The following is an 11515-nucleotide window of genomic DNA, read 5'->3' as shown; positions in this document are numbered from 1 at the left end:
ACGACGTGCTCAACGCGCACGCCGCATCCGGCTCGCAACGGATCCAACAGCCTAGCCTGTCTAGCGTGGCCACTACGCCACACACATACATGCGCACACACGCACACCACACATGCACACACGCCACGCTTCCGTTGCACCCCGCATGTCCCGCGCGCATCCGTCGTGTCCGACGAGTCCGAATGCATCAGTGCGTCCCGCACGTCCCGCGCGAATCCGTCGCGCCTGACGAGCCCGACCACACACGCCGTGGCTTATAACAACACACACCCCCTAAGCCACGGCCTAGAGGAGTCCGTTGTCGTAGACGTTGGCGCCGGCCAAGAGAGCCTGCTCCACCACCGGTCTTTTCCACAGCTGCGGGCACTCGCGCCGGAAGTGCCCGTGCTCCCCGCACTTATAGCAGCGCCTGCGCCTGTTGCCGCCGCTCCCCGACACCATGCTACGCCCGTCGTCGTCGTCCTGTGCTCCGCCTTGCTGCCGCTCCCGCGCTCGCCACTGCGCCGCCGTGAACAGGAGCTGTCCGTCCACCCGGTCGCCGCTGTCCTGCCGTCGACGCCGAACTCGCTCGTCGAACGCGCGCAGCCGTTCGAGCGCTTCGTCGAACGCCATCGTCGTCACGTCGTGGAACTGCTCGATGCCGGCGACGACGGGGATGAGCCGATCCGGCACCGTATCAAGCAGCTTCTTGACGAGCGCCATGTCGCCCAGCGTCTCCCCGAGGTTGGCGTACCTCGCCGCCATCGCCGCGAGCCTCCCGCCGTACACGTCGAGCTCCTCGCCGTCCGCCATCTTCAGGCGGTCAAATTCGCCGCACAGCGTCGCCAGCTTCGCCGCACGGACCCGATGGGCGCCGACGAACCTCACCTTCAGGGAGTCCCATACCTCCTTGGCGGTGAGCTTCGTCGACATCTGCAGCAACACATCCTCCGGCAACGCCCCGAGTAGCAACGCACGCGCCGTCTTGTCCTTCCGCGCGTTCACCGCCGCGTCGCCTGGCGCCACCGCCTCCCACACGGTGTGCACGTCGAGGATCGCCTGCGCCTGGATGGCCCAGACCGTGTAGTTGTCCGCGGTCAGCATAGGTATCGCCATCGTCGCCGATCCGCACGCGCCGCCGCCGTGTGGAACGAGCGCCATGGTCGCCGGTGATCGCCCGAACCGAAGTTCTGTATACCAATTGTTGCTGCCGCTCTCTCTCACACGTAGCTGGAGGCAGAGGACGCACAGTTTTTTTTTTCAGCCGCACGTACAGCCTTTTCTTTTTATCTCAAACTGACTAGTACTTGCCCCGCTGATAAACAGGATTACAGCCGGCTTTATAGTCTTAGCAGCAAACGCACCGCCCACGCTTCCGCCTAGACGCAGCCCACTCCACCCTGCTGCATGCACGGGCGCTATCCGCATGCCCACGACGTGCTCAACGCGCACGCCGCGTCCGGCTCGCAACGGATCAACAGCCTAGCCTGTCTACCTTGGCCACTACCCACACATATACATGCGCAACGCACACCACACACGCACACACGCCACGCTTCCGTTGCGTCCCGCACGTCCCGCGTGCATCCGTCGCGCCCGACTGCATCAGTGTGTCCCGCACGTCCCGCGCGAATCCGTCGTGCCCGACGAGCCCGACCACACACGCCGTGGCTTATTACAACAACCTCCAGGCCCACCATAAAAGCATTTAGCATTTTTATAGCAGTAATAGAGGCATTTGGCATCTGTTACTTACATGGTCACGTTTGCTGTGATTGGTCTGCTATTTCCATTCTGATCAATGAATCGAAGATCGGTGAATGATGCGACGCGACCCTTGCCACCATTTGGGAAGGCACCACTGCCCATTGGAGGAGTTGGAATTGCTTTTTTAGATATAACAAATGCACCAAAAGCCATTCGGTTCACCTTTTGTGCTAAGTAGCTGAACAACGACTTCGGAAAGTATCCTACACTTGTTGGAATTTTGTTAAAGCCGTAATGCACCCACCAGTCTCCACTTGTTTTGTCCTGAAATTGATTAGTGCTCAGGTTAAGGCCCTTCATATTTATACTTTTGACATAAGTTATGACAAGTTTTTTCTGGATTATAAATAAATGCTACACCTTTATCGGCAACATAGTAAGGTTTTCACGAGGGAAGTAACATGATCATAAAAGGCATACAAAAAGGACAAAACTCTTACCTTAACCACCCTCAGTGTGATATTTTATATAGGCCCATTGGGGACATCAGAAACTTGATGTATAGCATCACCAGGAGCTATAACAGCACCATCTGCCCGTATGAAACCAGGGCAATCCATGTTGTAGCAGCCAGTTGCATCATATCCATCTTTCTGTTGCATACAGTATTTTGTGCGCGGGTCAGGAACTTTATATATAAGTTCCTTTCTTGCGTTAAAGAGCGAGTAAGATAATTTTTCAAAGCAAAATTCATAGCATCATTATCACAGTACCGTCCAATGGGTATAGAAATGAGGACGCGAGTCGCCATAGCGATATGGAAGAATCTATTAAACAAAGGGTACGCCTAATATAAACATTGCCTCACATGCAAAGGTTAAGAATGGAGACGATATGAAAAAATGATCCTATAAATGGAAAAGACGAACTGGTTATATCATTTACAAGATGACAAGTAAGCCACCGTTTAATAGTGCTAACATTTGTCTCATGGACTCTAGTGAGCCTGGAATTTTAAAATTCAGAAACTGCAATTAGGTGTTTGATAAAATTCAGAAATCGGTTCCACATGTACATGTAACATGCCTAACTTACATGTAAAAAACGATCAGGAAACATCTAATCTGTGAGTTACACATGAAATACAAATATGTGGATAAATGATCTCTTAATGAAATTTTACGAAAAAGTTAACATCTATACGTACTATAGGGAATAATAGTTTTATACTTTAAAAATATGTTTGTGGACAGAAAAAAGGGGGGGGGGGGGGGGGCACTTGAGCCAAGCCTTTTTGAGTTTCTGTAGCTTTGCACATATTTTCGTTATGCTCAGTTAATTTTTAAGTGTTGTATGGAAGTTCTGAGAAAAATAACACAAGTTTCCGACCTTTTAGGGTGCCCACAAATAAAATAGATGAAGTATTATTTCTGTTTTTATGCACATTTAATTTGAACATGAGGATGTCTAATAAATTTGGAAAGTTGGCATGATGTATTTCTATCACGTGCTTATCACAATATCACACTTGAAACTGAAAGCTGAATAAAACTGTTGCTTATTGATGATTTGGTGCGGCATACAAGAGTATATAAGAGGGTACAAACCGACTTGGGGTAGGGGTACAAAACTGACTTGGACTAGAAGTCGTATACCATAATGACTACTCTAACATCCCCCCGCAGTATCAACGGCAGGCTCGACGACGTTGAGACTGAAACAGATATCTTGAAACGGCTTAGTAGGCAGTGCCTTGGTGAAAATGTCAGCAAACTGAGCCGTAGAGGGAACATGAAGCACCCGAACCTGACCAAGAGCAACCTTTTCACGAACAAAATGAATATCAATCTCAATATGCTTTGTGCGTCGGTGTTGAACTGGATTGCTGGTCATGTAGACTGCTGATATGTTGTCACAGTAGACAATAGTGGCCTGCTCAATAGGCCTGTGTAGCTCGGAGAGTAACTGCCGAATCCAGATTGTATCTGCAACGGCATGTGCCACAGCGCGATACTCAGCCTCGGCCGACGAACGTGAGACTGTAACCTGTCTTTTCGAAGACCAAGAAATCAAATTGTTACCAAGAAAAACACAAAAACCGGAAGTGGACCTTCGAGTGTCAGGACAACCAGCCCAGTCTGCATCAGAGTATGCGGTAAGCGAGTTTGGAGAAGAATTATTGAGGTGGAGACCATGATTGAGAGTTCCTTTTAAACACCGAAGAATGCGTTTAACATGATTATAGTGAGGAACCCGGGGATCATGCATATAGAGACATGCTTGTTGAACAACAAAAGAGATTTCAGGACGAGTAATGGTGAGATATTGGAGAGCACCTGTTAGGCTACGATAGAGTAGGATCGGAAAAGGGTTCACCGGTAGCCGAAAGTTTAAAACTAGTATCGACAAGAGTGCGAGATGATTGACAGTCAAGCATACCAACACAATTAAGAAGATCAAGAATATACTGGCGTTGGAAAAGAAAAAGGCTGGAGGAATCTCGAACAACAGCAATGCCTAAGAAATGATGAAGGAGTCCTAGGTCAGTCATAGAAAATTCAGATCTAAGAAGAGAGACAATATGATCTAAGAACTTTTGAGAGGAGGCGGTAAGAATGATATCATCTACATAGAGAAGTAAATAGGCAGTGTCAGAAGTTTGATGATACACAAAAAGAGAGGTGTCGGAGAGAGATGGGGTGAAGCCTATTGTTTGAATGAAGGAGGAGAAGCATTGAAACCAAGCTCGTGGGGCCTGTTTAAGACCGTAGAGAGATTTCTGAAGAAGACATACATGAGTTGGAAAGGATGGATTTTCAAAACCCAGAGGTTGCTGGCAATAGACAGTTTCTTGAAGGGAACCATGGAGGAAAGCATTTTTAACATCAAGTTGGTGAATGGGCCATGAAGAGGAGACAGCAACACTAAGAACGGTGCGAATGGTGCTAGGTTTAACAACAGGAGAGAAGGTTTCTTCGTAATCAATTCCTTGTTGCTGAGAAAAGCCACGACAAACCCACCTGGCTTTATATCGTGAGAGGCTCCCATCGGAGTGGAACTTTTGGCGAAAAATCCATTTGCCAGAAACAATATTTGTATTGGGAGGACGAGGAACAAGTTGCCAGGTGTTGTTTTGAAGTAAAGCATTATATTCTTCTTGCATGGCAGCGGCCCAATTGGGATCAAGTAGAGCAGTTTTGTAGTTCTTTGGAAGAGAAGTGAGAGATACGGAGGTATGAAGGTTTATGCGGTCTTGGGGTTGATGAAATCCTGATTTGGCCCTAGTACGCATGCGATGATCATTAATCGGGGCTGCTGTAGGAAGTAGCACGAGGGGGTAAGGTGGGTACTGGTGAGTCCGGCGCAGCGGAAGAGTTGGACGAAGGAGTAGGGCTGGGTGGTGGAGTGGGAGCAGGGCTGGGTGGTGCAGTGGGAGTAGGGGCCGGGGGTGTTGGGGAGGGAGCAGGGGCCGGGGGTGTTGGGGACGTCTCGGGTGGGGTGAGTGTATGGTTGGGATTCGCTATGGTGGGTGTTAATGGTGGTGGTGATAAGTTGTGTTTGGCAGGTAGGGGAGTATATAGTTGGAAAGGACGGGGAGAGGGGGTGTTTGCGGAGCTAGGGGTGTTGGATGGTGTAGTAGTGCGTTGTGAGAAAGGAAAAATGTGCTCAGCAAACGTGACATGACGAGAGACATGAACGTGTCCGGTGTGAAGGTCGAGACAGCGATAGCCTTTGTGCTCGTCAGAGAAGCCGAGAAAAGCACATGGGATAGAGCGTGGTGACAATTTATTTGCAGAAGTGGCGTAGGAATTGGGAAAACAGAGACAGCCGAAAACACGAACCGCGGAGTAGTCGGGGTGGGAAAGAAAGAGGGAATAATAGGGAGTAGTGATGGGTTTAGTTTTAGAAGGTCGAATATTTAGAAGGAAGGTGGCCATGTGTAGGGCTTCAGCCCAAAACTTGGGAGGCATAGATGATTGAATGAGGAGAGTGCGAACTATATCATTGAGGGTGCGAAGAGAGCGTTCTGCTTTACCATTTTGAGAGGATGTGTAGGGACATGAGAACCTAAGCAGGATGCCATGTTGTAAGAAGAAAGTACGATTTTTAATGTTATCAAACTCGCGACCATTGTCACATTGGATAAAGCGAATTGGGAGGAAGAAGTGAACAGACACATAGCGTTGAAAATTAAGGAAAAGAGAATGGACCTCGAATTTGTTGCGTAGAGGAAAAGTCCAGACAAAGTGGGTGAAATCATCTAGGATAACAAGGTAGTATTTAAAACCCGAAACACTTGCAATGGGAGAGGTCCATAAATCACAATGTATTAATTCAAAGGGATAAGTGCTACAAGAACTAGAGGAACTAAAGGGAAGACGCACATGTTTGCCTAATTGACAAGACTCGCAAAACACAGAATTATGAGAGTCCCTATTACATGGTATGGTAAATTCACTAAGCATAGAAGCTAAGACGGCGGGGTTGGGATGGCCCAAGCGACGATGCCAGAGATCGACGGAGGCCAGCATGGATGTTGGAGGGGTGGCGGCAGGAACTCCATTAAGAGAATAAAGATCACCGGAGCTATTGAAGCGAGCGATCTCGGCCTTGGTCAGGTAATCCTTCACAGATAAACCAAAAGGGTCAAATTCAGCCGAAACTAGATTGTCGCAAGTAAATTGGCGAACAGAGATAAGATTTTTAATGAGGGCGGGTGCAACTAGAACATCGCGAAGTAAAAGAGTTTTGGTGGAAGAGGGAAGTTGAGCCTGACCAACACAATATATAGGAATAGATGATCCATCTCCAAGGATAATGGAAGGGAAAGGAGATTTAGTGCAAGAAGATAACCAATTACTAGATGCAGACATATGACTAGAGGCCCCTGAACAAAGATCCAATCCGTACCTGAGTTTCCTTGTGCAGCAAAGTTATTCATGGCCTGGAGAAAGGCAGCTTGATCCCAGCTCGGCGTCGCAGGTGAGGGTGGCGTCGGAAGCAGTGCCGGCGGATACGATGGTGAAGGCAGTAGGGCCGGCTGGGGAGTGTAGTAGGCATTGGCCGGCTGTGGTGGGGGTGGCGTCGGGAGCAGGGCCGACTGAGGTGTGTAGTAGGCGCCGCCGTCGCTGGTGTAATGACCATAAGGAGCATACGTCGGGGCGGCGTGATAGGCATTGGCCGGCTGTCGGGGGTTGAGAACCCCGGGAGCACCAGTAGGCGGCCGAAGGCCGGGTTGCCAGGCACCTGAGTATGACGGCGGAGCACCGAGGGTGGACGGAGCGGACCAGGGCATGGGCCATGCTTGCACAAGCCCCGTCCAAGGATCATGAGGAGGCCGCCATGCAACCGCAGATGGAGCACTGGTGGGTGGTGCAGGACTCGGTGCTAGTGATGTCGTAGGCGGAACCGAACGAGTCGACGGCGGCCTGTAGATAGGGTTTTTGCCGCGGTAGTTCGGACTAGGACGCCAGCCTGGGGGCGGTTGAACAGATGACGATGCGGACGGCCCGGCGGCAGGAGCCGGCCTGGAAGGTGGCGCTGGTGTAGACGACAGAGGAGGACGAGCCGCAGCATGAAAGACCTTGGGGCGAGAGTCCTTGCGAGCTTGTGTTTCCGCCGCGAGTTGTAGCAAGGAACGAACTTCAGCGAAGGTAGGAGGGGGCCGTATCATCGGTATGAACGAGGCTTGCTTGTCAAAGTCTTCGCTGAGGCCGACGACGACGATATTGATTAGTTGTGAATCGCTAACTGTATCGCCGAGTTCGCGGAGCTCATCACCAATGGTCTTAACGCGCTGGCAGAACAGGTTCACCGGGGCGTCTCCTTGCACCATATTGCGAAGCTCGGTGTGGAGAGCGTTTTTCCGAGCGTCGGTGTTGCTTTGGAAGAGCTGACGGAGGGAGTTCCAGATGTTGGCAGCGGTGGCGCCGTCGTGATCGAGCATGTTGAAGATCTCGGTGGTGATGCGGGTGTAGAACCACTGGACGATCGCGAGATCGTCTTTCAACCATTGCGGATCGTCGGGGCGGGGAAGACAGTTGGCGGCGACATGCGAGCGCAGGTTGCAGCGGCCGAGGTGGAGATCGAAGAGATGTCTCCAATGGTAGTAGTTGTGGGCGGCGAGATCAAGAACTATGGGGATGTAGGGGTTGACGTCGGAGATTGTGTCAGCAAGAGATATTGGTGCGGCGAGGATGGGTGCAGGGTAGTTTTGTGGAGCTATGGTGAGGGCCGAGAGAGAAGCGGCCGCGGCGTTGGCAGCCTTGGCGATGAGGGCGGCCCGGCGCTCGAAGTAGCCGGGCGGCGGCGGCGGCGGTGGCGTTGGCGGAGCCATACCCTAAACCCTGCGACCGGTATCTGATACCATGAAAGCTGAATAAAACTGTTGCTTATTGATGATTTGATGCGGCATACAAGAGTATATAAGAGGGTACAAACCGACTTGGGGTAGGGATACAAAACTGACTTGGCTAGAAGTCGTATACCATAATGACTACTCTAACAGAAACAATTTACAATACCAAATTTATTTGAATTGTGAGGCTCCATGAATGGGAAGAAAAACGTCACTTACATGGAAGCCAGTTTGAATCGCATTATAGCTTGATGTAGTACCATCTCCGCCTAGTCTATGCAATATTGTCAAGGCGGTGGTGGAGCTGAAGCTTTGGCTGCTACTCTTCAGCTGGCTGTTTGTAGGCATTGTGTTCTTGGTGTGCTTGGTTGACTTTACGCCTTGGGGTCGACTGCTTATTTATAGAATCATCTGCTCAGATGCTGGGTGCTTGTTTGATTAATAGGACTGGCCTGCTAAGATGCTGGGTTTGAGCGTCCTGGTTAGAAGATAGTTTGGGCCTTGCGTCTACCTGCTACTCTGGTCGCTAGGCTGTACCCGTTCTGACATACCTGCTACACATTGTACTTTTTGTGAATAGCCACCAGGAAAGTACATGTGTGTCGGAGCCATGTGTCGGCCGTTGCATGCGTGAGTAGCTACCACCATGGGTAGCAAATTATTTTCCTGTGAATCTATCTTCTCTGGATAACAGAAGTACGTTGATGTTCACAGGCCGCTTTTGTCTTGATTCTCCAGTTGCATTTTGGTGATTTTCATGTAATAATTGTTAGAATTAATGGGCTAGGCCCATAACAATTTCTGAATCTCAAATAGTGGCCCATGTGTAAAATGGCAAGTGGTGGTGCTAAAAGTTTAGTTCCACCCCGGAAGTTGAAGAAGAGTTGGACCTCTTTATATAGTGGGTTCTCTCCACCACTCTAAGTGGTGTGTTGAGAAGAGAAAGGGAAGGCCGGGTCGGGCCAAGCCGTGGCGTGGCGAGCGAGGCGGCGCGTACGTGCGACATGCGCGTGAATGGTCCGCTGAAATCCGGTCCGTCTCCTTGCAGGGGCGCAGCTTCCTTTTGCCATTTTATTTTTATGTCTTGGCAGACAAGTTAATGATTTCTTGTCCGGTAAGTATACAATTTAGAAACCAAGTCGGTTTGGGATTGTAATCGCGACACAATACCGCATCGGGTCGTAATATATATGCTGCTACCGGCTGCGGCCAAGACACACCGAAAAAACACCTAGGGTTTTGCCTCATCTCACAACTTGCGCCGCCATCGTTGTCTACTCCATCCCAAACGCCGGCGTGCATCGGCGCGTGGGAGAGCAGGTCTCCGGAACCGTTCGTCCTTGCGATCCTGCACCGGGAGAGGACGAATTAGGTTTTTGGGAAGCGCTCTATGCGACTGCTCAAATTCGTCAACACGGGTCGTATTCCGTCCAAGTTGGGCGGTGCTACTCATCGTCGTCTTCATCGCCGTCAGCAACAGATCGTCGCCAACATCGTCATCAACACCGTCGCACCCACAATAGCTAACGAACAGTACGTCCAACATCATCTGTTCATGTCTCTCTCTACAGTTGTTGTTTCCTGTGCGCTACTGTTCTGCATGTTTTGCTGTTCTTCTAGTTTGCTAGATTGTTGCATGCTAGTATTTGTTATAGTCATGAATTATTTACTGGAATTAATCATGAACTTGCCTAATTTTCCAACAATACAAAAACCTAATTGTAGGCAATTTTCTGAGTTCACTATGGCTGGATTCGCTGATGCACTGAGGCCGGATAAGTTTATCAGTGTGCACTTTTAGAGGTGGCATGTGAAGACCACGCTCTGGCTTACTGCTCTGAAAGTTTTCCACGTTAGTGTTGGTGCTCCAGAGGAAATATCCAATGAAGATCAGAGAAAATTCCAGGAAGCCAATACTATGTTTGTGGGATGCATTCTGAGTGTTCTTGCTGACTGTCTGTGTGATGTGTACATGCACATAGATGACGGAAAGACACTGTGGGATGCACTGAATGCAAAATTCGGTGCAACTGATGCAGGCAGTGAACTGTACATCATGGAGAGTTTTCATGACTACAAGATGGTGAACAACTGTTCTGTGGTTGAACAAGCTCATGAGATATAGTGCATTGTGAAGGTACTTGAACTCCTTAAGTGTGTTCTACTCGACAAATTCGTGGCTGGGTGCAGGATTGCAAAACTACCTCCTTCATGGAGGAATTTCACCACAACTCTGAAACATAAGAGACAGGAGATATAAGTTGAAAATCTGATTGCATCTCTTGATGTTAAAGAAAAAGCTCGGGCTAAAGACACTACTGAGAAAGGAGGTGAGGTTCAGCCTACGCCAATATGGTGCAGAGGTACCCACAGAACAAGAACAAAAGAAAGAAGAAACCTGTTTTCAACAAGCCTACCAAGACTACTACCTTCAAGACGAAAAAGTTCAACAAGGCTGAGCTAGAGTGCTACGCCTGTAGGAATCCCGGACACTTTTCCAAGGAATGCCTTGAACGTGCAGACCGCAGAGGGAAAACGAGCTCCAAGACTGTCAACATGGTGACCGCTAGCAATACTGATGGGTATGGTAATTTACCTATTGTGCTTTCAGTATTTCAATCATCTTCATGGTGGATTGATTCGGGTGCTAACGTTCATGTGTGTGCTGATGTCTCCCTGTTTACTTCTTATCAGGTCGCAAGGGATTCTTCCGTCCTAATGGGGAATGGGTCACATGCTTCTGTTCGTGGCATTGGCACAGTGGATCTGAAGTTTACTTCAAGAAAGATCGTGCAACTAAGGAACGTGCAGCATGTCCCTACTATGAACAAGAATCTAGTTAGCGGCTCCCTTCTATGTCGAGATGGGTTTAAGGTAGTTTTCGAGTCGATTAAATTTATCGTGTCGAGATTTGGACAATTTATAGGAAAAGGCTATGAGTGCGGAGGCTTGTTCCTCTTTTCCCTTTCAGATTTTTGTAGTAAATCAGTAAACCAAATTTGTGCTAGTGCTAATGATGATGCAAGTGTTTGGCACTCTCGTTTATGTCATATTAATTTTGGTTTAATGTCTCGGCTATCCAGTATGAGTTTAATTCCGAATTTTACCGTTGCCAAAGTTTCTAAGTGCCATAGTTGTGTGCAATCGAAGCAGCCTCAAAAGCCTCATATGGCTGCCGAGGAGAGAAACTTGGCACCTCTAGAACTCATACATTCTGATCTCTGTGAGATGAATGGTATGTTGACAAAAGGTGGAAAGAGATATTTCATGACTTTGATTGATGATGCAACTGGATTTTGCTATGTTTATTTATTGCAAACTAAAGATGAAGCATCAGACTACTTTAAAATCTATAAAGCTAAAGCTGAAAATCAACTAGAGAGAAAGATCAAGCGTCTTAGGTCCGATCGTGGTAGAGAGTATTTTCCCAAAGTATTTGATGAATTTTGTGAGGAACATGGTATTATTAAT

At 48.8% G+C, this 11515-nt stretch overlaps 1 protein-coding gene across 1 annotated transcript; it reads right to left on the bottom strand.

Annotated features, from left to right (window-relative positions):
* Positions 1-285: 285 nt before the first annotated feature.
* LOC141022003 (uncharacterized) lies at positions 286-1140 on the bottom strand. Its single transcript, XM_073497874.1, has one exon. The coding sequence runs from the start codon at positions 1138-1140 to the stop codon at positions 286-288; it is 855 nt and encodes a 284-aa protein (XP_073353975.1).
* Positions 1141-11515: the final 10375 nt, after the last annotated feature.

Source organism: Aegilops tauschii, chromosome 4, assembly GCF_002575655.3.
Source record: "Aegilops tauschii subsp. strangulata cultivar AL8/78 chromosome 4, Aet v6.0, whole genome shotgun sequence".
NCBI lineage: Eukaryota > Viridiplantae > Streptophyta > Magnoliopsida > Poales > Poaceae > Aegilops > Aegilops tauschii.
Note: the sequence above shows the minus strand (reverse complement) of the source record. Positions and strands in the feature narration are given on the sequence as shown.